This window comes from Cherax quadricarinatus, chromosome 46, assembly GCF_038502225.1.
Source record: "Cherax quadricarinatus isolate ZL_2023a chromosome 46, ASM3850222v1, whole genome shotgun sequence".
Lineage (NCBI taxonomy): Eukaryota > Metazoa > Arthropoda > Malacostraca > Decapoda > Parastacidae > Cherax > Cherax quadricarinatus.
The window spans coordinates 19129079-19155461 of record NC_091337.1 but is presented as its reverse complement, the minus strand read 5'-3'; the positions used below and the strand labels follow the sequence as shown (position 1 = coordinate 19155461).

The 26383-nt window shown below is 39.9% G+C and overlaps 1 protein-coding gene across 7 annotated transcripts in view; it reads right to left on the bottom strand.

The window, feature by feature from the left end:
- Positions 1–26383, bottom strand: part of Dus1 (Dihydrouridine synthase 1) — a 154507-nt gene that overhangs the window by 20311 nt on the left and 107813 nt on the right. For all 7 annotated transcript variants that reach the window (XM_070094589.1, XM_070094590.1, XM_070094591.1 and 4 more), the window contains one exon: positions 13756–14049. In XM_070094589.1, coding sequence (XP_069950690.1) covers positions 13756–14049 — 294 coding nt within the window. The remainder of the gene's footprint in view (positions 1–13755; positions 14050–26383) is intronic.

The window sequence follows — 26383 nt, the reverse complement described above, 5'->3', positions numbered from 1 at the left end:
ACACTTCCCTGTGGGACACCAACTGTAATTGGTTGTGCGGAAGAGCTTGCCCCATTTGCGTACACATATTGGCTTCTGTTGCTGAGGTAAGACTTGAGGTAGTTGAGGGAGTGCCCTCTAATACCATAGTGTGACAATTTTACGTGGAGCAAGTCATGGTCAACTGTATCAAAAGCTTTACGTAAGTCAATGAAGATCCCCAGTGGGACTTCTTTTTTCTCTAGTGCAGTGTATATATGTTCTAGCATGTGTATAATAGCATCATTAGTATTTTTATTAGGCCTGAATCCAAATTGGCAGGGGTTGAGAATGTTTTGGGAGATGAGGTAGGAGTAGATTCGTTTATGAATTAATTTTTCGAAGATTTTTGAGAGAGGGTGTAAATTGGATATTGGCCTATAGTTATTCAACTCTGTCTGGTCTCCTCCTTTATGGATCGGGGTGACCCTTGCTATTTTGAGAACTGTAGGGAAGGTGGAGGATTCAATGGATTTGTTAAAGAGTGTTGCAATGATTGGTGATAGTACTTGTGACGCTTTTTTGTATAAAAAGGGTGGTAAGGTATTTAAATCTCCTGCCTTGTTTTTCAGTGCGTTGATAATAAGGGAGACTTCGTATGGGTTAGTCGGAGCTAGGAACAGTGTGTTCGGGTAGTTGCCAGTGAGGTAGTCATTTGGTGGGGTATCTGAGCTTGGGATTTTATTGGCAAGGTTTTGACCTATAGTGGAGAAGAAATCATTGAGTCTGTTTGCTGTTTCTGTTGGTGGGAGTTGGGGTTCATCTGATTTTGCTAATTTTATTTCGCTATGTCGTGATATCTTTTTTGTTCCCAGAATTTCTGATAGGGTCTTCCAGGTCTTTTTTATATCACCTCGTAAGTTGGATAATCTGTTCTCATAATACAATTTTTTTGCCCTTTTTATCAGTCTGGTTAGGATTGACGAGTAACGTTTTGTTTGGTCTCTGGTTATGTGATCCATTCTGTACTGTTTTTCATATTGGTGTTTTGTATTTATGGATTTGAGAATGCTGGGTGTTAGCCAGGGACTGTTCAGTCTCTTAGCTGTCATCTGTTTAGTTTTTTTAGGGCAGTGCTTGTTATAAAGGTACTGGGTCTTTTTTAGAAAATTATTAAAACATTCGTCAATATCTGTATAGATTTCTAGCTCAGTGTGCCAGTCAATGTTTGTTACTGCTGTTGTGAAGTTATTAATGGCTGCCTCATTGTGAAGTCTGAAGGTGACTTTAGTAGTGTCTTGGGGTATTTTACCAAGAGTTGTTATGAGGAGGGGAAAAGTAGGGTAGTGGTCTGTGGTATTATCTGTAATTATGCCTGATTTTAAAGGGGATATGGTGTTGGTCCAGATGTGGTCAAGTAGGGAAACATTAGTCTCTGTAACTCTTGTAGGTTTTGTTACTGTTGGTAGCAACATGCAGTTACTCATTGTGTTTGTGAATTCAGTAACGTGTGGGTCCTGGTCTTGCAGGAGATTTATATTGAAGTCACCTGAGAGTAGTAAGTGATCTTTGTTCATGCGTGCATCAGTTATCATACTTCCTAGGTTTTGACTAAATTGGCTAATGTTTGATTGTGGAACTCTGTAGATGTTTATCACTGTGAGAGGTTTTTGTAGGTATTTGGATTTGAATTTAGCTATTATATATTCCCCATGTTCATCCCTTGTGCAAGTATTAGTGATACATTCTAGTTGGTCTGAGTAGTATATAGCAGTGCCACCCCCTTGTTGGTCTGGCCTACAGTTGTGTATGGCTGTGTAACCAGGAATGGCATAGACATCTGTAGTATCAGGCTTTAGCCAGGTTTCAGTTAGTGTAATGATGGACATATTGGCATGCAAGGAATTTAGTAATGCTAGGAGGTCATCATAATGCTTGCTTAAAGATCTGATATTGTAGTTAAAGATAGTTATGTTGTTGTTGGCTCTGATTGCCTTTGATTGTTCTGCTGTGTAGTAATCACAGTAACTGTTTGAATCATTTAAGTCATTAAATAAGAGGTTGGTATCAGGATCAATGCTTGTAATCATAAGATTTGTAGTGAATCTATAGTTAGAATTATTATTTTATCTGAGTGAGCCGAGCTCATGGTGACTGACAGTGGCTTCAAAGCCACCTTATCTTTTATGGACAACATACAGTGTATGTGCTTTACACAATGAGAAGCATTTCTTTTTTTCAATGGAACCATGGGTAGGGCTAAAAGTGAGCAGGTTATAATAATGGAGAAAAAGAAACTGGAATGACTTATGCAGCAAGTAGTGCCACCAAACAGCAGTGGCAGGCTGGTGTGGTGACCCTGGAAATTTGAAATTATGCTAGTCGAAATTCATACCAGATTACTAGTGGAACCAGATTACTGATGGCCAACCTGTACTAACAGTGAAATTTAGCCAAAAAGTCCATTATGTAGATCTCATACAATGTGGCTTATTTCCATATTTTAACCCCTTGAGGGTCTGTGCCGTAGATCTACGGCTTTACGTTGAGGGTCCAAACTGTAGATCTACATCATGAGCTCAGCTCACTCTGATAAGCTGTGAGCGGTAATTTTGATATGAGAGAATACATCTATGTGGTATGTGTGCACCACATAAAACAAATTCTGTAGCACATAGTGCATAATGAGAGAAAAAAAACTGAGACCGTAATTTTCAATTAAAACAGCGACTTTGCAGTGTTTTTCGTATGTTTTTTATAGTTGTATTTGCTATTTCTTGGTATCATGTGATAGAATGGAAGACATATTACAGAAATAGAGATGATTTTGATTATTTTTAGTACTGGAAATGGCTTGAAACTGAGCTCAAAATAGCGGAAATGTTAAATTTTTGCCGATGTTCAAGAGTAAACAAATGACCTAACACGTCTAATACATGCCTGCTGGTGGGTCTAATATATGTTCACAAATATATGTTCACAAATATAGCCAGACTTGAGTCCTGGAAATGGGAAGTACAATGCCTGCACTTTAACCCATAAACGGTCAAAACGTATATTTTCGTATAAACAAGGACTCGCTTTTCATATGTTGACTCGCGAGTCGTAGTTCGTCCGGGACGCGTACCCACGGCGTGAGCCGTGGTGGCAGCCAGTCTGGCATTGTTTACCAGTGAGCGAAGGTCCCCTCACGTGCTCCAGCGAAATATTTCATAATATTCCTTTTATTTTAGTGCTTGCAAGTACTAAATAAGCTACCATGGCTCCAAAGAAAGCTAGTGCCAAGCCTGTGGTAAAGAAGGTGAGAAATACGACTGAATTTAAGAAAACCATCACTGAACAATATGAAAGTGGTAAAAGTGTGGCCGAACTGTCCAGGATGTATAAGAAACCCTACACAACCTTATGTTCCATAGTGTCAAAGAAAAAGGAAATCAAGGACACTGTTGTTGCAAAGGGGGTAACTATGCTGACAAAAATGAGATCACCAGTACTCGAAGAGGTTGAATAGTTATTATTGGTGTGGATAAATGAGAAACAATTAGCAGGAGATACTCTTATGACTTCGATTATTTGTGAAAAGGCTAGGTAGTTGCATGAAGATTTGGTAAAGAAATTGCCTGCAAATAGTGGTGATGTGAGTGAATTTAAGGCCAGCAAAGGCTGGTTTGAGAGATTTAAGAACCGTACTGGCATACAAAGTGTGGTAAGGCATGGTGAGGCTGCCAGTTCGGACCACAAGGCGGCTGAAAAATATGTGCGTGAATTCCAGGAGTACACAGAGGCTGAAGGACTGAAACCTGAACAAGTGTTCAATTGTGACGAAACAGGCCTCTTTTGAAAAATGCCAAAGAGGACCTTCATTACACAAGAGGAAAAGGCAATGCCAGGACACAAGCCTATGAAAGACAGGCTGACGCTAATGTTCTGTGCTAATGCTAGTGGGGATTTCAAAGAGAAGCCATTACTAGTGTACCATTCTGAAAATCCCAGAGTGTTCAGGAAAAACAATGTTATGAAGAGTAAATTATGTGTGTTTTGGAAATCTAATAGTAAGGCATGGGTCACGAGGGAAATTTTCGTCGAGTGGTTCAATGAAGTGTTTGGCCCTAGTGTGAAGAGTATCTCCTGGAAAAGAAATTGGATCTCAAGTGCCTGCTAGCAATGGACAATGCACCTGCTCATCCTCCAAACTTGGATGACCTAATTTTCGAGGAGTTTAGGTTCATCACAGTAAAGTTCTTGCCTCCAAATACCACTCCTCTCCTCCAGCCCATGGACCAGCAGGTCATTGCAAACTTTAAAAAACTCTACACAAAAGCAATGTTTCACAGGCGCTTGACTGTGACCACAGACACTCACTTGACCCTAAGGGAATTTTGGAGAGAACACTTCAGCATCCTCCCTTATAGGTATGGCTTGGGAGGGAGTGACTACCAGGACTTTGAACTCTGCCTGGAGAAAATTGTGGCCAGATTGTGTCGACAAGAGGGATTTTGAAGGGTTTGGGACTGACCCTAATGAGCCTATGTCTGTTGTAAAATCAATTGTGGCACTGGGGAGTTCCATGGGGTTGGATGTGAGTTTGGAGGATGTGGAAGAATTGGTGAAAGACCACAACGAAGAGCTCACCACTGAGGAGCTGCAAGAGCTTCAGCAGGAAGAGCAACACATCGCAGCTCAGAATCTTGCAGCAGAGGAGGAGGAAGAGAGATGGAAGAAGGTTCCTTCTTCAGAAATTAAAGAGATTTTTACTATGTAGGGTACGATGGAAAGCTTTATGGAGAAACTTCACCCTAACAAGGTTGTTGCAAGCCATATTGGCAACATGTACAGTGACAAACTCTTGGGCCATTTTAGGGAAGTGTTAAAGAGATGCCAGAAACAGAGCTCTCTCCACAGTTATTTTGCCAGACAGGACTCCATTGACTCTCAAGGTGGTCCTAGTGGCATTAAGAAACAGAGAAGACAAGCAACCCCAGAAAAGCAATTGGTACCTGAGGTGTTGCTGGAAGGGGATTCTCCTTCCAAACTATAAACAATCCACTCTCTCTCCTCCTCCAGTCTCCCATACACTAAGAAGAATCTCCAATAAAGGTAAGTGTTATGCTGTTAATGTTTCATTCATCATTTCCCATTGTACTGTTTATGTACTACATGTATATTTCATGTAAAAAATTTTTTTGTTTTAATACTTCTGGGTGTCAGGAACGGATTAATTGTATTTACATTATTTCTTATGGGGAAAATTAATTCGTAAATCGTAAATTTCGTTTATAGTAACGGCTCCAGGAACGGATTAATTATGAAAAACGAGGGACCACTGTATACGTTTTTTCAACATTTGAAAGTATGTAAAAAAGATCTTCTTTTTGTTTTTTGAAATTTGAAATTGTGTAAAAAGAAACTTTGATCTACCTTTTTTTTTGTTATACAGTATTTGAAAATATGTAAAAAAAAAAAGTAGATCTACTTTTGTAGCACTATGCACGTGAACGTAGATCTGCTTGGACCGTTTATGGGTTAAAGGAGGGGTTTGGGATATTGGCAGTTTGGAGGAATATGTTATATATCTTTATATATGATTCTAAACTGTTGTATTCTGAGCACCTCTGCAAAAACAGTGATTATGTATGAGTGGGGTGAAGGTGTTGAATGATGAAAGTATTTTCTTTTCGGGGATTTTCTTTCTTTTTGGGTCACCCTGCCTCGGTGGGAGATGGCCGACTAGTTGAAAAAAAAATTTACATGGGTAGTTTACAGTGAAGGGTTTACAATGATTTGTAGTTCAAAGAGAGCAACTATCATGCCTTGGCATTACGGGCAGTCTAAACTTAATACGTTACTGATTACTTAACACCAGACATACAAAACATAGGTTGATAAGGTTGCACTAAGTATACAATAGGTTTTACATCTATTAAATGCATGTTATTCAACATTTGCAATAGATTAATTTTTTTTTTTAACAAGTTGGCCGTCTCCCACCGAGGCAGGGTGACCCAAAAAGAAAAAAAATCCCAAAAAGAAAATACGTACTTTCATCATCATTCAACTCCTTCACCTCACTCACACATAATCACTGTTTTTGCAGAAGTGCTCAGAACACAACAGCTTAGAAGCATATACGTATAGATACACAACATATCCCTCCAAACTGTCAATATCCCGAACCCCTCCTTTAAAGTGCAGGCATTGTACTTCCCGTTTCCAGGACTCAAGTCCGGCTATATAAAAATAACCGGCAAATATTACCCTGCTCACACTCCAATAGATTGTCAGGTCCCAAATACCATTTGTCTCCATTCACTCCTATCAAACACGCTCACGCACGCCTGCTGGAAGTCCAAGCCCCTCGCCCATAAAACCTCCCTTACCCCTTCCTTCCAACCTTTTCAAGGACGATCCCTACCCCGCCTTCCTTCCCCTACAGATTTAAATGCTCTCCATGTCATTCTACTTTGATCCATTCTCTTTAAATGACCAAACCACCTCAACAACCCCTGTTTAGCCCTCTGACTAATACTTTTATTAACTCCACACCTTCTCCTAATTTCCACACTCCGAATTTTCTGCATAATATTTACACCACACATTGCCCTTAGACAGGACATCTCCACTGCCTCCAACCGTCTCCTCGCTGCTGCATTTACCACCCAAGCTTCACACCCATATAAGAGTGTTGGTACTACTATACTTTCATACATTTCCTTCTTTGCCTCCATAGATAACGTTTTTTGTCTCCACATATACCTCAACGCATCACTCACCTTTTTTCCCTCATCAATTCTATGATTAACCGCATCCTTCATAAATCCATCCGCCGACATGTCAACTCCCAAGTATCTGAAAACATTCACTTCTTCCATACTCCTCCTCCCCAATTTGATATTCAATTTTTCTTTATCTAAATCATTTGATACCCTCATCACCTTACTCTTTTCTATGTTCACTTTCAACTTTTTACCTTTACACACATTCCCAAACTCATCCACTAACCTTTGCAATTTTTCTTTAGAATCTCCTATGAGCACAGTATCATCAGCAAAAAGCAACTGTGTCAATTCCCATTTTGTATTTGATTCCCCATAATTTAATCCCACCCCTCTCCCAAACACCCTAGCATTTACTTCTTTTACAACCCCATCTATAAATATATTAAACAACCATGGTGACATTGCACATCCCTGTCTAAGACCTACTTTTACTGGGAAGTAGTCTCCCTCTCTTCTGCACACCCTAACCTGAGCCTCACTATCCTCATAAAAACTCTTTACAGCATTTAGTAACTTACCACCTATTCCATATACTTGCAACATCTGCCACATTGCTCCCCTAGCCACTCTATCATATGCCTTTTCTAAATCCATAAATGCAATAAAAACTTCCCTACCTTTATCTAAATACTGTTCACACATATGCTTCAATGTAAACACTTGATCTACACATCCCTTACCCACTCTGAAACCTCCTTGCTCATCCGCAATCCTACATTCTGTCTTACCTCTAATTCTTTCAATTATAACCCTACCGTACACTTTTCCTGGTACACTCAGTAAACTTATTCCTCTATAATTTTTACAATCTCTTTTGTCCCCCTTCCCTTTATATAAAGGGACTATACATGCTCTCTGCCAATCCCTAGGTACCTTCCCCTCTTTCATACATTTATTAAACAAAAATACCAACCACTCCAACACTATATTCCCCGTTTTTAACATTTCTGTCGTGATCCCGTCAGTTCCAGCTGCTTTATCCCCTTTCATTCTACGTAATGCCTCACGCACCTCCCCCACACTCACATCTTGTTCTTCTTCACTCCTAAAAGATGGTATACCTCCCTGGCCAGTGCATGAAATTACCGCCTCCCTGTCTTCGTCGACATTTAAAAAGTTCCTCAAAATATTCTCGCCATCTACCCAAAACCTCCATCTCCCTATCTACTAACTCCCCTACTCTGTTTTTAACTGACAAATCCATTCGTTCTCTAGGCTTTCTTAACTTGTTTAACTCACTCCAAATTTTTTTCTTTTTTTCATTAAAATTTCTTGACAGTGCCTCTCCCACTCTATCATCTGCTCTCCTTTTGCACTCTCTCACCACTCTCTTCACCCTTCTTTTACTCTCCATATACTCTACTCTTCTTATAACACTTCTGCTTTGTAAAAACCTCTCATAAGCAAACTTTTTCTCTTTTATCACACCCTTTACTTCATCATTCCACAAATCACTCCTCATTCCTCCTGCACCCACCCTCCTATAACCACAAACTTCTGCCCCACATTATATTACTGCATTTTTAAAACTATTCCAACCCTCTTCAATCCCCCCACTACTCATACTTGCACCAGCCCACCTTTCTGCCAATAGTTGCTTATATCTCACCCAAACTTCCTCCTCCCTTAGTTTATACACTTTCACCTCCTTCTTGCTTGTTGTTGCCATTTTCCTCTTTTCCCATCTACCTCTTACTCTAACTGTAGCTACAACTAGATAATGATCCGATATATCAGTTGCCCCTCTATAAACGTGTACATCCTGGAGCCTACCCATCAACCTTTTATCCACCAATACATAATCTAACAAACTACTTTCATTACGTGCTATATCATACCTTGTATATTTATCTATCCTCTTCTTCATGAAATATGTATTACTTATTACTAAACCTCTTTCTACACATAGCTCAATTAAAGGCTCCCAATTTTCATTTATCCCTGGCACCCCAAATTTACCTACTACTTCCTCCACAACATTTTTGCCCACTTTAGCATTGAAATCCCCAACCACCATTACTCTCACACTTGGTTCAAAACTCCCCATGCATTCACTCAACATTTCCCAAAATCTCTCTCTCTCCTCTAAAGTATGAGAATTTATTGTACTTAGAGCATTTACTTATGGGATTCTGAGGCTAGGGGAGTAAAACAGTGAGCAATGATATTTTGAGGTAGTTTACCTGGAGAGTTTACCTGGAGAGAGTTCCGGGGGTCAACGCCCCCGCGGCCCGGTCTGTGACCAGGCCTCCTAGTGGAGAGTGATTTGGTAGCTTTGTAGGTAAAGTTAAGTACTGAGTATTTAGTTTTCAGTGAGTAGGTGGTTTTTAAGAAGTATCCTTGTGCCTGATGATCTAGCATTTGTATGCATTTATAAGTGGAAAAAATGGTATTTTGCTTTGTAGCGGTAGCTTGGAACCTAACCTGCCATGTAAGTGGGGCCCTACTGTATATATATTGGTGAAATAATTGCTTTTATTCTATTTTATTTACTACCCTTACCTCACCTATAATATTTGTGCCTGGGGATCTACTACACCAAATCACCTAAAATCATTAACAACCCAATTAAAAGCCAGACAACACAATCCCCCACTCTTCAAAAGCTTGAACTTACTAAATATACAAAATATGCAGAAATAATACTGTGCCCACTAAATATATGTAGAACATTCAATTTCAATACAAATTCTTCTCTGAAACTTTTCCTTGATAGTTACAACAGAACACAGGTATAACACAAGACACAAAACTCTCTTTGACATCACCCATGTCCGATTCAACCTATGCCAAAACTCAGTGAGCATAAAAGGTCCAAAGATCTGTAATTCATACCCTAAAACATTGAATGGTTCCCTGTCTGCCAATCATTTCAGAGCTATTGTTAAAAAGTACCTCATCTCCCAAACCTAAGTAAAACAGCAATACGCCATGTCAAACAGAACCAGCTCATCCAATGTTGTCCTTCAACTCTCATAGAAAACTGGTAACATATCTTGTCTCACTGTATTTCTACTGTAATTAAGTAACTTCCTGTATCTTCACCATCTCTATTCAATCATTCTACAAAACTGAAGATCACTGAATCAGTTTGAAATAATGTCATTCTTTTGTAGTTGCATCATTTGTTCATTAGCTACCTTTCTTACTGTACACCCCTTCTCCTCTCCCCTGTACCCCTCTTCTCCTTGTCCCTCCCTCTCTTCCACCTGTTACCTGCTCCTACATATATGTACTGTACTGTATACTGTTTTATGTTTAATTAACATGTATAAATTAACTAAACAACATTTAAAACTATTCGTAAGTTAATAATTAACAGTACCGAATATTAACCCTTTGACTGTTGAAAGGCCCAATCCTTAAGTGTCTCCTGGTGTCGCAAAATATTCGAAAAAACAAAAATTATTTTTTCTTATGAAAATGTTAAGATTATTTTTCTGATTGTTTTAGTCCCCCCCAAAAAAAATTTTTCCCATCAGTACTTACCCAGATATAGAGGCATGAAGTTTGCAGAAAATGAGCCGCGTATGGCAACAGCGGCAACTGCTGCTCACCCGGTAAACTTTAGTTTACTTGTATTTGAAGGTTTGTTGTTTTTTTCACTATTTTATTTTTTCACATAACTTATGTGGCCTGTGAGACACTCGTTGTATACAACACAATAAGCAAAGTAAGGTGCAGTGTACATATATACACTCGTTGTATACAACACAATAAGCACACAAACATAATTGTCAATATATTGTTTACAAAACTTGTTTACAAAAACAAACAATACAAAAATTTTTTTATTACTATTGTTCTATAATATATATACCAATATACAGTCACTGAACATATTCCTAGAAGTTCTGCAGCTTGTGGAACTCTTTGAAACATGGTGTCATACACAGTGGTGTTTTACACTCCTCACACATAAAACATGGTGTCATACACAGTGGTGTTTTACACTCCTCACACATAAAACATGGTGTCATACACAGTGGTGTTTTACACTCCTCACACATAAAACATGGTGTCATACACAGTGGTGTTTTACACTCTCACACATAAAACATGGTGTCATACACAGTGGTGTTTTACACTCCTCACACATAAAACATGGTGTCATACACAGTGGTGTTTTACACTCTCACACATAAAACATGGTGTCATACACAGTGGTGTTTTACACTCCTCACACATAAAACATGGTCATACACAGTGGTGTTTTACACTCCTCACACATAAAACATGGTGTCATACACAGTGGTGTTTTACACTCCACACACATAAAACATGGTGTCATACACAGTGGTGTTTTACACTCCTCACACATAAAACATGGTGTCATACACAGTGGTGTTTTACACTCTCACACATAAAACATGGTGTCATACACAGTGGTGTTTTACACTCCTCACACATAAAACATGGTCATACACAGTGGTGTTTTACACTCCTCACACATAAAACATGGTGTCATACACAGTGGTGTTTTACACTCCACACACATAAAACATGGTGTCATACACAGTGGTGTTTTACACTCCTCACACATAAAACATGGTGTCATACACAGTGGTGTTTTACACTCTCACACATAAAACATGGTGTCATACACAGTGGTGTTTTACACTCCTCAAACATAAAACATGGTGTCATACACAATGGTGTTTTACACTCTCACACATAAAACATGGTGTCATACACAGTGGTGTTTTACACTCCTCACACATAAAACATGGTGTCATACACAATGGTGTTTTACACTCCTCACACATAAAATCAGTGTGTGCATTTTTGTGGAAGTTTTTTTTTATGTGCAAAGACAAAATACCTCGTCTGAGCAGTTGTCTTCAAAGTATTAGCAGGTAGTTGTGTTATGTAGTTATCCTAGGTAAATGGTCGTGTGTCATCATTCCTTCCTTCCTAATTTCCTTCATTCCTTTCCTACCTGGAGGCTACCTGGAGGGCATTCCACCTCTCTTCCTACATTCCTTCATCTGTCCTTCCTTACTTTTTTCCTTCCTTTCATCTAGTCCTTCCTTCATTCCTGCCTTCCCTTCTTGCTTCTGGTTTCTATAATATATATACACATATATAGTCACTAGATACTTTCATAAAACTGCTATTATCACCATTCAGCAAGCTTGTCTTGGGTGCGAGTGTGTGGCTTATAACTGTTTTGAGTCAGGAGTCGGCAGCTGTCAAAATGACATATTGTCTCATTACTCACTCCCCCTCCCGCCTGTCAAAACAATGGGGTCGGATGCTGCTTCCCCTCCATTCTATCTAATTATCTTTCTCCCTCATTCTATCTCTTTCAATCTGTCTCTCTCTTTCTCTCTGTCTGTCTATCTCTGTCTCACAGGTACACATAAATACAAGTATACATATTGTAAATTACCTAGGATAACCCAAAAAATCCAGACAAAGTGCTATACTCTGCTTGAAGATGTGAGTAAACGTGATGATGACACAGTCTTGTGGCTCTTCTCCTTCTCCTCCTCCTCCTTCTCCTTCTCCTCCTCCTCCTTCTTCTCCTTCTCCTCCTCCTTCTTCTCCTTCTCCTCCTCCTTCTTCTCCTTCTCCTCCTCCTCCTTCTCCTCCTCCTCCTTCTCCTTCTCCTCCTCCTCCTCCTCCTTCTCCTTCTCCTCCTCCTCCTTCTCCTTCTCCTCCTCCTCCTCCTTCTTCTCCTTCTCCTCCTCCTTCTTCTCCTTCTCCTTCTCCTCCTCCTTCTCCTTCTTCTCCTTCTCCTCCTCCTTCTCCTTCTTCTCCTTCTCCTCCTCCTTCTCCTTCTCCTCCTCCTCCTGGCTCATAGACAGATAGACAGCTGCCCCCCTCCCTCCACCCTCGTTTACGCTCATCAAAGGTCAGCTCTTATCAGATGTTATCTCCCCTTATCTTGTCACTGTCATGGGGTGAACTGTTTTCATGCCTCAAGGGAACATATTATTACATATTATTATTATTAGGTATTATTATTATTATTATTATTATTATTATTATTCCTCTTCTTCCTATTCTTCCTCCTCCTCCTCCTCTTCTTCTTCTTCTTCTTCCTCCTCCTCCTCCTTCCTCCTTCCTCCTCCTCCCTCCTACCTCCTCCTCCCTCCTTCCTCCTCCTCCCTCCTTCATCCTCCTCCCTCCTTCCTCCTCCTCCCTCCTTCCTCTTCCTCCTTCCTTCCTTCCTCCTCCTCTTCCTCCTCCTCTTCCTCCTCTTCTTCCTCCTCCTCCTCCTCTTCCTCCTCCTCCTCCTCCATTGCTTTTGGTCTCAAACTCCTCGAAATCATGAAATTGATCTTCACTGACACTTCCATCTGTGTTAGAGCATCACTTGGGAAGAGAATTATTATTATTATAATCAAGGGGGAAGCGCTAAACCCGGAGGATTATACAGCGTCTGGGGGGGGGGATGTGGAAGGCATTCAGGCTTAATTCGGGAAACTGGAGCACAGATCCAATTCCGCTAGACATGCTGAAAAAGGACGACTGAAATGGTATTCCCACAATGCTCCACTGGCTCCCCGATTCTTTTTATATGGTGCACACTGACCATGGAGACCCATTCTCTCACATGTGGGCCTACCAGCTTTCTCCTGCTTGATTTGAAGCCGCTAGAATTTATGCGTATAGATAACACGGTATATGGTATATATACGACCACGACAGTCAAAGGGTTAAATATTGAGGAAATATTCATAGTTAAAAAATGGATGAAATTAGACGAAATATTATGGCTCAGAAATGCATCTCTGATTATAAAGTGGGTTTCTGTGGGAAAAAAGGTTCTGATTACAAACCTTTAACTTTCAATGAATTTTCAGAAACACATTAACATAGTAAGTTGGAGCCCAACTGTAGTTTTGAAATAATGAAAACAATAATGTAAATCCTTTGGAATGAATGTATACCCCTTGATTTATGACCAAGGACTACTTATGGATGGAAATTTACAGAAGTATGCATTTTTTATTCCATTATAAATAAACAATAAATGTTAAAATACTGGTGAGTACTGAAGGTGCAAATATACCCATCATTTTTGTCTATCACAGCTTCCTCTTGTTGTTTTTCCAGTGAACGTTTCTGACTCTCCTGGATCTTCTTAAGGTGTTCCTCAGGAGGGATACGAACATAGGGCTGACACAGCCAGGGAGGCATAGGTAAACGTGCCTGCTCACTTCCTGGCTCTGGGGTCCAGGGCTTCTTGCCAGTATTATAGGGCATCATCCGGTCTCTGAGATCCTCTACCACAGCAACCATCTCCTCAGCTGTGGACGTCTTGGACAGTCGATAACGAAGGTCAAAGTTTTCGCTCATGCACAGGCTGTTAAATAATGCAAAAATATGTTATAATAAGTAAAATAAACAAGACATAAATTGCATGTATTATATAATTTTTTATGATGTTTTAAAAAGATAAACATCAAAACTGTTACCAAAGTGGCTAGTGGCCAATGGAAATTATCATTTATTCTTTGAAATATATGTGGTAGCAGGTTGGTAGACAGCAACCACCCAGGGAGGTACTACCGTCCTGCCAGGTGACTATGAAACAGAAATCTGTAACTGTTTTACATGATGGTAGGATTGCTGGTCTCTTTTTTCTGTCTCATAAACATGCTGGATAACAAGTATATCTTGCTACTCCTACTTACACTTAGGTCACACTACACAGGCATGCACATGCATATGTGCCTGTATATACATACACACATCTAGGGTTTTTCTTTTTTCTTAATAGCTCTTGTTCTTTTTTTTTTTTCCCTCTCTATTGTCCATGGGGAAGTGGAAAAGAATCTATCCTCTGTAAGCCGTGCGTGTCGTATGAGGCGACTAAAATGCCGGAAGCAATGGGCTAGTAACCCCTTCTCCTGTACACATTTACTAAAAATGAGAAGAAGAAAAACTTTATAAAACTGGGATGCCTGAATGTGCGTGGATGTAGCACGGGTGATAAGAAAGAGATGATTGCTGTTGTTATGAATGAAAAGAAGGTGGATGTACTGGTCCTAAGCGAAACAAAGCTGAAGGGGGTAGGCGAGTTTCAGTGGGGAGAAATAAATGGCATTAAGTCAGGAGTATCTGAGGGAGTTAGAGCCAAGGAAGGGGTGGCAATAATGTTGAAGGACCAGTTACGGAAGGAGAAGAGGGAATATAAATGTGTAAATTCAAGGATTATGTGAATTAAAATAAGGGTCGGATGTGAAAAGTGAGTCATAATAAGCGTGTATGCACCTGGAGAAGAGAGGAGTGTAGAGGAGAGAGAGAGAGAGAGAGAGAGAGATTTTGGGAGATGTTAAGCGAATGTATAGGAACTTTTGAACCAAGTGAGAGAGTAACTGTGGTAGGGGACCTAAATGCTAAAGTAGGAGAAACATTTAGAGGGGTGTGGTAGGTAAGTCTGAGGTGCCAGGTGTCAATGATAATTTGATTGAACTTTGTATAGAAAGGGGTTTAGTTATAGGTAATACATATTTTTAGAAAAAGAGGATAAATAAGTATACAAGATATGATGTAGGATGTAATGACAGTAGTTTGTTGGACTATGTATTGGTAGATAAAAGATTGTTGAGTAGACTTCAGGTGTACATGTTTATAGAGGGCCACAGATATATCAGATCACTTTCTAGTTGTAGCTACAGTGAGAGTAAAAGGTAGATGGGGTACAAGGAAAATAGAAGCAGCAAGTAAAAGAGAGGTGACAGTTAGAGGAGGCAGTTAGAGTAAGATATAAACAATATATGAGCAAGTGAGAGTACAGGCAATGGGATCAAAGATGTATGGGGTTGGTTTAAGAAAGTAGTGTTAGAGTGTTCAGCAGAAGTTTGTGGTTACAGGAAAGTGGGTGCGGGAGGGAAGAAGAGCGACTGGTGGAATGATGATGTAAAGAGAGTAGTAAGAGAGAAAAAGTTAGCATATGAGAGGTTTGTACAAAGTAAAAGTGATGCAAGGAGGGAAGAGTATATGGAGAGAAAAAGAGATGTTAAGAGAGTGGTGAAGCAATGTAAAAAGAGACCAAATGAGAGAGTGGGTAAGATGTTAGCAACAAATTTTGTTGAAAATAAGAACAAGTTTTGGAGTGAGATTAATAAGTTGAGGAACCCTAGGAAACAAATGGATTTGACAGTTAAAAATAGGAGAGGAGAGTTATTAAATGAGGAGTTAGAGATATTGGGAAGATGGAGGGAATATTTTGAGGAATTTTTAAATGTTGACGAAGATAGGGAAGCTGTGATTTCGTGTATAGGGCAAGGAGGAAAAACATCTTGTAGGAATGAGGAAGAGCCAGTTGTGAGTGTGGGAGAAGTTCGTGAGGCAGTGGGTAGAATGAAAGGGGGGTGAGGCAGCTGGGACTGATGGGATAAAGATAGAAATGTTAAAAGCAGGTGGGGATATAGTTTTGGAGTGGTTGGTGCTATTATTTAATAAATGTATGGAAAAGGGTAAGGTACCTAGGGATTGGCAGAGAGCATGCATAGTTCCTTTGTATAAAGGCAAAGGGGATAAAAGAGAGTGCAAAAATTATAGGGGAATAAGTCTGTTGAGTATACCTGGTAAAGTGTATGGTAGAGTTATTATTGAAAGAATTAAGAGTGAGATGGAGAGTAGGATAGCAGATGAACAAGGAGGCTTTATGAAAGGTAGGGGGTGTGTGGACCAGGTGTTTACAGTGAAACATATAGGTGAACAGTATTTAGATAAAGGTAGAGAGGTTTTTGTGGCATTTATGGATTTGGAAAAGGCATATGACAGGGTGGATAGGGGTGCAATGTGGGAGATGTTGCAGGTGTATGGTATAGGAGGTAGGTTACTAAAAGCAGTTAAGAGTTTTTATGAGGATAGTGAGGCTCAGGTTAGGGTATGTAGGAAAGAGGGAGATTATTTCCCAGTAAAAGTAGGCCTTAGACAAGGATGTGTAATGTCACCATGGTTGTTCAATATATTTATAGATGGGGTTGTAAGAGAAGTGAATGCGAGGGTCTTGGCAAGAGGTGTGGAGTTAAAAGATAAAGAATCAAACACAAAGTGGGAGTTGTCACAGTTGCTCTTTGCTGATGACACTGTGCTCTTGGGAGATTCTGAAGAGAAGTTGCAGAGGTTGGTGGATAAATTTGGTAGGGTATGTAAAAGAGGAAAATTAAAAGTGAATATAGGAAAGAGTAAGGTGATGAGGATAACAAAAAGATTAGGTGACGAAAGATTGGATATCAGATTGGAGGGAGAGAATATGGAGGAGGTGAATGTACTCAGATATTTAGGAGTGGACATGTCAGCAGATGGGTCTATGAAGGATGAGGTGAATCATAGAATTGACGAGGGGAAAAGGGTGAGTGGTGCACTTAGGAGTCTGTGGAGACAAAGAACTTTGTCCATGAAAGCAAAGAGGGGAATGTATGAGAGTATAGTTGTACCAACACTCTTGTATAGGTGTGAAGCATGGGTAATGAATGTTGCAACAAGGAGAAAGCTGGAGGCAGTAGAGATGTCATGTCTGAGGGCAATGTGTGGTGTGAATATAATGCAAAGAATTCGTAGTTTGGAAATTAGGAGAAGGTGTGGGGTTACCAAAACTACTATCTAGAGGGCCAAGGAGGGGTTGTTGAGGTGGTTCGGACATGTAGAGAGAATGGAACAAAACAGAATGACTTCAAGAGTGTATAAATCTGTAGTGGAGGGAAGGTGGGGTAGGGGTTGGCCTAGGAAGGGTTGGAGGGAGTGTAGACAGCCTGTACTGTCTGCACAGACAGCCTATGCTGTCTGCCAGCTGAGTTCATATTTCGTGCCATGCTGGTGCTGCCACCTATAGGCCTACCACTTCAGTATGCCTCACTCACTCAGCGGCCTAGACTCAGACAACAGGTCCTACTCCTCTCTCCCTCGTGGGCATGGCCCTCCCGGGCCATGGGCACGTAACACACTGCCTGTGTACCCCAGATACTGCAAATAAAGTAAGAAGCCTCCGAAGATCTTATCATTGAACCCCGCTCTGCAAGCACGACAAAAAAGCTTATAAAACAGGAGGGGGTAAAGGAGGTTTTGTGTGAGAGGGGTTTGGACTTCCAGCAAGCATGCATGAACATATTTGATAGGAGTGAATGGAGAAAAATGGTTTTTAATACTTGATGTACTGTTGGAGTGTGAGCAAAGTAACATTTATGAAGGGATTCAGGGAAACTGGCAGCTGGACTTGAGTCCTGGAGATGGAAAGTACAGTGTCTGTACTCTGAAGGAGGGGTGTTGATGTTGCAGTTTTATAACTGTAATGTAAAGCACCCTTCTGGCAAGACAGTGATGGAGTGAATGATGAAAGTTTTTCTTTTTCAGGCCACCCTGCCTTGGTGGGAATTGGCCGATGTGTTAAAAAAAAAAAAAAAAAATTAACAATAGTATAAGCTCTATGTTCCTGGTGCACTATGCTATAAGTGTAGCATCAATTCTGACTATGTACAATGAGGACTTTGAGTGATTAGATCACAGGTAATTCTGCAAAAAGAAAAACATGTTTCTCTAAGATATAAAAAACTGTATTTTCCTATAAGATACATAATATTACAGGTACTGTTTTAAAATAATATTTTCTTACATGGAAAAGTACCCAGTTATGCAATGCATTTCAAGCAGCTGTCAAATATGTTTGTTCAGACTTGGATTCAACTCAGATGGTTTCAGAGCTTCTCTGTGATTGTTCCGGCTCATAATGTATCAGAGATTACCTTTTCCCTGTTTTCTCCAGTTGGCAAGGAAGGAGGTTCTGAAGTATATCACAGGTTCTAATACGATACAGGTGCTCCTTGACTTATGATGGGGGTTACATTCTGATGAACCCATCGTAAGTTGAAAATATCTTAAGTCGAATATGAATATGATACAATAAACAAATAAGTCACTCAAATAATTACAATAACTAAATACCAGTACCGAAAAGTAAATAAATGAATACAAATTTATCCTATCAATAAATGTATAATACTGTATAATATAAAAAAAAAAGTTTTATGGTACACTGACTTGATTACATAAGGATTATAAAGGTACAGTATGTGTAGTGATAAGTAGTACAGGTACTCACTATTAATGTAGTCAACTAAAAGCACACCAGGCCTGAACAATGTTGTGAAGCATATTACTAACATTAACTACTGGATGATGGCGCTGGGGAAGAAAACTTTGCACCACTGTAAAGTTGAAATATCGTAATTCGAACCATCGTAAAGCAAGGAGCTTCTATATATTGTGAATTAGATTATATGTTTCAAAGATCTTGCCTTCATATAAAACTGCTGTTCCTCTTATAACTGCTGATTAATATCCCTCAAGGAAGGTACCTTTATGTCACTGAGGGGATCATGATCCAAGGAACTTGACTTATCCTCTCCTTCCTTAAACTGAACCTGAATTCTTAGCATTCTCCAAGCACAATATGATCTCTACAGGTTTAGTATTACCCCCTGATTAAAATAAAATGTTGATTAATAGCTGTTTTCAAAGTGAATGTTTTCCATAGTCAATGAAGGGGTCTTTAGTTCATCTACTCCTAAGAAGCCTTCTCTTGATTCAGAAAACATTTCAAACTGTCATCCTGTTGTTAATCTTATGTTCCTTTCTAAATTGATTGGATAGACTAATTTTGATTATTTTCCTTCTCCAGAGTGGAGCAATGTGCATTTAGTGTGTGCAGACCATTTCATTCAACTGAGATGCTTTTGTGTAAAGTTTATGTTGATCAGGGGCAGATCTGCTATGAAACCAACGTAGCTTAAGCTTCAGGGCCCCTAATCCTGGAGGGGTCCCAGAAGCACTTTAGTCCGCATTGCTTTAAAATTCTGGGTCTACTGTATGAGAAGGGTCTTTTAAAAAATAATATTATTAATAACATAGTGCAATTAAATACAAAATAATAGTCAAAATAAAAATTTAAAGGTTATTAAAGTATCATGTAGGCTTGCTGTTGTTGGTTGCATTGCTGATCTGTTGTTAAACCTCTCCACTAAGTGGCACCAGTCATTGGATGAATCCAAAGTCAGCTGCGTGGTAGCACTGGACATTGCTGGCTCTTTCGACCGGGTGTGGCACCAGGGCCTCTTAGCAAAACTTCAAGCACTGGGAATTGCAGGCTCTACGCTATGTCTACTCAGTGATTACCTTCATGGTAGATCTCTAAGTATGGTTCTCAATGGAACGGAATCAGCAAGACATCCTATTGGGGCAAGTGTTCCACAAGGAAGCGTACTGGGACCATTATTATGGAATGTCTACTTCAATGACCTTCTTCATCTCATCCCAGAATCACATGCATATGCAGACGACTGCACACTGACATTCACTTATCCAAGAGAAGAAATGCCAGCTGCTCTAAGCTACATCAATCACCAGCTGAGAGCTACATCAGCTTGGGGAAATAAATGGCAAGTAACATTTACACCTGAGAAAATGCAAATGATGATCATCTCTAGGCACCATGATGGTAATGCTGGTGCAGTAGTAAGGATGAATGGGAGGGTGTTGGCACCTGGAGAAGATGTTGATATCCTTGGGGTGAAATTTGACTCCAAACTAACCATGAAGAGCCATGTTGTAAATCTTGCAAACAAGGCAGCCAGGAAGCTTACAGCGCTTCACTGTATCTCGCATCTACTTGACAGTAGGGGTTGCAAGATTCTGTACGAGGCACAAGTACGCTCGCACCTTGAGTATGCTCCACATTCTTGGTTTGCCTGCCCCCCCTCTCATCTGCGACTGCTTGACAGAGTAGAGAACAGAGCAAGACGTCTCATCTCTCGCCTGGACCCATCCTGGATAGATCTGTCATTTCAGCAGAGCCTTCAACATAGGAGGGATGTGGGTGGCCTTACTGTTATGTACAAGGCCAATACTGTCAAAGTACCACACTTGGATCCACTTCGAGGACAGCGTGAAACAAGCTTTTATGCCACAAGACGGGCAGAAAGCAGCAACTTCACTCTGGCTGTACCCTTCTCCAGAACTTCACTCCATCTGAGATCCTATATACCCAGGATGACTCGAGTATGGAACACATCCGTACAGCATAATGATGTCAACGAGATAAAGTCAGTTGATCAAATGAAAATGCTGGCCCACAGATGGCTCCAACTTCATTCTGTTCCCTACTTGCATGTCTCATAACAATAAAAATGCTTTCAAATGAGCTGATGTAGGTAACAGCTCTTAGCTTGCCAATAAAGTTAGGAATCCTTAACCTGTAAATCTTGTCAATAAAGCTAGGGATCCTTAACCTTGTCAAACCCTGTAAAAAAAAAAAAAAGTTCAAGCTTCAGGGCCCCAAAAGTGTAGGTCTGCCACTCATGATGATTTTGTAATGAACATTTGTTTAATACCACTGATTGTGGATTACTGACAAGTAATCTCTTTGGCTGTGACTTTAGGGATACTGTATCATTCCTTGTGAAATCATGTCTTTCTGGTGGGTCATATCAAGTAGTAGTCAATGATTCTGTAACTGAGCCATCTCCTTTGCTCTATGGCATTCCTCAGGGCTCTGTTCATGAGCAAGTATTGTTTGCTGTTTATTTTAGTAGCTTAGCTTTACTGATGAATGCCCATGGAGTTTATTATCATTCTTATAAGAACATAAGAACATAAGAACGATGGAACACTGCAGAAGGCCTACTGGCCCATGCGAGGCAGGTCCAAGTCTCCTACCGGCTTAAGCCAATGCACCCAACCTAGTCAGGTCAGGTCACATTGACTTAAGGGAGGAACACGGCAACCGACCTGGTAGCACAAGCTATCAGGTCTAACTCACACCCACCCACATCTACTCATGTATTTATCCAACCTATTTTTAAAGCTACACAACGTTCTGGCCTCTATAACAGTACTTGGGAGTTTGTTCCACTCATCCACAACTCTATTACCAAACCAGTACTTTCCTATATCCTTCCTGAATCTGAATTTTTCCAACTTAAAACCATTGCTGCGAGTCCTGTCTAGGCTAGATATTTTCAGCACACTATTTACATCCCCTTTATTTATTCCTGTCTTCCATTTATACACCTCAATCATATCCCCCCTAATTCTACGTCTTTCTAGAGAGTGCAGTTTCAGGGCCCTTAGTCTATCCTCATAGGGAAGGTTTCTGATACATGGGATCAACTTTGTCATCCTCCTTTGTACATTTTCCAGAGAATTTATATCCATTCTGTAATACGGTGACCAAAACTGTGCAGCATAATCTAAATGAGGCCTAACCAAGGATGTATAGAGTTGAAGAACAACCTGAGGACTCCTATTATTTATGCTTCTTGATATGAAGCCAAGGATTCTATTAGCTTTATTGCGAACACTTATGCACTGTTGTCTTGGTTTCAGATTACTGCTAACCAGAACACCTAAATCTTTTTCGCAATCCGTAATATTAAGATCTACATTATTTAGTTTATATGTGGCATGGTTATTGTCCTGTCCAATATTTAGAACTTTGCATTTGTCTATATTAAACTGCATCTGCCACTTCTCCGACCACTGCATCAGTCTATTCAAATCTTCCTGGAGTGCTCGAATGTCCTCGTCAGAATGTATTCGACGGCCTATTTTGGTGTCATCGGCAAACTTGCCGATGTCGCTCTTTATGCCCTCATCTATGTCGTTTATGTAGATTGTGAACAGCAGGGGGCCCAACACTGACCCCTGTGGAACACCGCTCGTGACGCTTCCCCACTCTGATTTCTCCCCATTTATGCAAACTCTCTGCTGCCTATTTGTCAACCATGCCTCTATCCAGGAAAAAATTTCTCCTCCTATTCCATGTGCTTTAATTTTCCTCAATAGTCTCTGATGTGGGACCCTGTCAAAAGCCTTACTGAAGTCCATATACACAATATCATATTCATTACCATGATCTACCTCCTCAAATACCTTAGTGAAAAAAGTTAATAAATTCGTAAGGCAGGAACGCCCCTTTGTAAAACCATGCTGAGATTCGTTGATTAATTTATGATTTTCAAGGTGGCTACGAACTGCCTCGGCAATTATTGATTCCATAAATTTTCCCACTATGGAGGTTAGGCTTATTGGTCTATAGTTCGAAGCTAAGGACCCGTCACCTGTTTTGAAAATAGGTATCACATTTGCCATTTTCCACTTATCTGGCACCATGCCAGTTTGTAGTGATATGTTGAAAAGATTAGCCAAAGGTTTGCTAAGCTCCTCTTTACATTCCTTTAGAACCCTTGCATACAGTTCATCAGGGCCTGGGGATTTGTTAGGTTTTAATTTATCTATTTGCCTAAGGACCATGTCACTTGAGACCCTAATAGTGCACAGTTTATTATCGTCCTGTTCTACATAATTTATCATTACTGGAATATCGCTGGTATCCTCCTGTGTAAAAACTGAGAGGAAGTATGTGTTAAAAATTCTACACATATCCTTATCACTGTCAGTGAGCTGACCCGAGGAACTTTTGAGTGGGCCTATCTTGTCCCTGATCTTACTTCTGTATACCTGAAAGAATCCTTTTGGGTTAGTCTTCGATTCTCTTGCAACTTTAACCTCATAATCTCTTTTTGCTTTTCTAATTCCCTTTTTTATTTCTCTCTTTAACTGAATATATCGATTTCTCAATTGCCCCTCTCCTCTTTTGATTTGCCTATATATGCCTCTCTTTTGACCAATCAGATATTTTAATCTATTGTTCATCCATTTAGGATCATTTTTGTTTGATCTGATTTCCCTATCTGGAACATAATTTGACTGAGCAGCTAGAACTATGCCCTGGAAAGCATCATATCGGCAACCATCACCACCTACCTGACCCTTAGTCAGGTCATTCCAGTTCAGCCCACCTAAGTAATTTTTCAGTCCTATGAAATCAGCCAAGCGAAAGTCAGGGACGGAGACTTGATTGCCATTATTAGGGGAATTCCATGATATATTAAAACTGAGTGATTTGTGATCACTTTCCCCAAGCTCATCATTAACCTCAAGATTATTAATTAGTGTTTCCCTACTGGCAAGAACCAAGTCAAGGAGGTTATTTCCCCTAGTTGGCTCTGTCACAAACTGTTTTAAAAAACAATCCTGGATCGTATCAAGAAAGTCACCTGACTCTAAATTTCCTGTCAAATTGCTCCAGTCAATCTGTCTATAGTTGAAATCTCCCATTAGCACAACATTTTCGTATGTAGATGCCTTACGAATTTCGTCCCATAGAAGTTTACTGCACTCCCTATCAAGATTTGGGGCCCTGTAAATCACACCCAAAATTAGTTTTTCTCGGCCCTCGAGAAGCTGTAACCAAACAGATTCAGTGGCTGACGCTTCTAATTTAATATCTTGTCTAACACAACAATTTAAATTGTCTCTGACATACATCGCTACTCCACCACCTTTCCTGTTGACCCTGTCAGTGTGGAATAATTTATAGCCTTGTATGTGACATTCAGAGGGCATCTCTCTATCTTTCAGATTGAGCCAGGTCTCTGTTATAGCAATAATATCTATGTTTCCTGCACTTGCAATTAATCTTAGCTCATCTACCTTATTTCTTACACTCCTGCTATTAGTATAGTAAACCTTAAGGGAGCTAGTCCCTTGCTGCCCTCTGCTGTCCCCCTTTGTTTGCTGACCTGATCTATTGTCTTTATTTATAACTTCATGCTGAATGCCTTTTATACATTTACTGTTTCCAACCCAAGTGTTGCAACCTGCTTGTTTCCCACACACACCCATGCTGATGCTTACACAAATCTATATTCAAATTCACATCTCTGTTATAGTTCACTTTTGCTAGATATTCAAACCTGGATGACAAATAGATTATTAAAACTGACTGAGAGTAAGACAGTCTCTCTCTGTCACTCTTCAAAGCTACTGTTAAAAACACCCACTTTCCCTAGCATGATTCTAACAAAATTTAATATTTTTTCATTCCAGAAGTATGTTCAGGTGCCAGTACTGACCGAATTTGTTCCCATAAGGAATATTGTGAAGTAGATTAGTCCATTTCAGACCCCCAAACATACACGTACAAATGCACTTACATACACTTACATAATTGGTCGCATTGAGAGGTGATCGTTAAGCGGGGGTCCACTGTATGCTGAACAATTCTTTTAATTTGTACTGTCCCTGTCATTGTCTATCGTTCCTTCAACTTGTGTAACTAGCTTCATCCTTAATATTCGTAAGTGAATCTATTCCTACCTCATCTCCCACAACATACTCAACTCCTGTCAGTTTGGGTTCAGGCCTAATAAAAATACGAATGATGCTATTATACACATACTAGAACAAATATACACTGCACTAGAGAAAAAAGAAGTCCCACTGGGGATCTTCATTGATTTACGTAAAGCTTTTGATACAGTTGACCATGATTTGCTCCACATAAAATTGTCGCACTATGGTATAAGAGGGCACTCCCTCAACTACCTAAAATCATACCTCAGCAACAGAAGCCAATATGTGTACACAAATGGAGACAACTCTTCCGCACAGCCAATTACAGTTGGTGTCCCACAGGAAAGTGTCCTTGGCCCTCTTCTCTTTCTCGTTTACATAAATAATGTACCAAATGCATCTCAACTACTCAAACCCACACTATTTGCAGATAACACTACATATGTCTTCTCTCACCTAAGCCCAGTCATGCTAGCCAATACTGTGAATACTGAATTACAGAAAATATCTACCTGGATGATGACTAACAAACTTACAACATTGACAAAACCTACTTCATTCAGTTTGGAAACAGAGCTACAAATGTCCCTCTTAACATAATGATAAATGGATCTCCTATCACAAAGCTCACAGAGGAAAAATTCTTAGGAATCCACCTTGGTAATAGACTCAAATTACAAACACATGTACAACAAATTTCCAAGAAAATTTCCAAGACCGTAGGCATACTATCGAAGATATGGTACCATGTTCCACAGTCAGCCCTCCTGGCCCTATATCACTCACTTATTTACCCCTATCTCACCTATGGAATTTGTGCATGGGGCTCAACAACAATAAACCATCTCAGATCATTAATTACCCCACAAAAGGCTGCAGTCAGAATGATAACAAATTCCCACTACAGGCAGCACACTCCACCAACATTCAAAACTCTAAACCTACTCACCGTGCAAAACATCCATACTTATTATTGTACCTACTACATACATAGAACACTTAACTCGGATATAAACCCTCCCCTAAAACGTCTCCTTACCAACCTCAACAGAACACATGACCATAATACAAGGCACAGATCACTCTTTGATGTTCCTCATGTCCATCTCACACTATGCAAAAACTCAATGCACATAAAAGGCTCAAAAATCTGGAATTCATTACCTGTGAATATAAAAGACACACTGTCTGTTTATAAATTCAAGTCTTCTTTCTTTCAACATACCAGCCGTATCCCACCGAGGTGAGGTGGCCCAAAAGAAAAAACTAAAGTTTCTCCTTTTAAATTTAGTAATATATACAGGAGAAGGGGTTACTAGCCCCTTGCTCCCGGCATTTTAGTCGCCTCTTACGACACGTATGGCTTACAGGGGAAGAATTCTGTTCCACTTCCCCATGGAGAGAAGGGGAAATAAACAAGAACAAGAATTAGAAAGAAAATAGAAGAAAACCCAGAGGGGTGTGTATATATATGCTTGTACACGTATGTGTAGTGT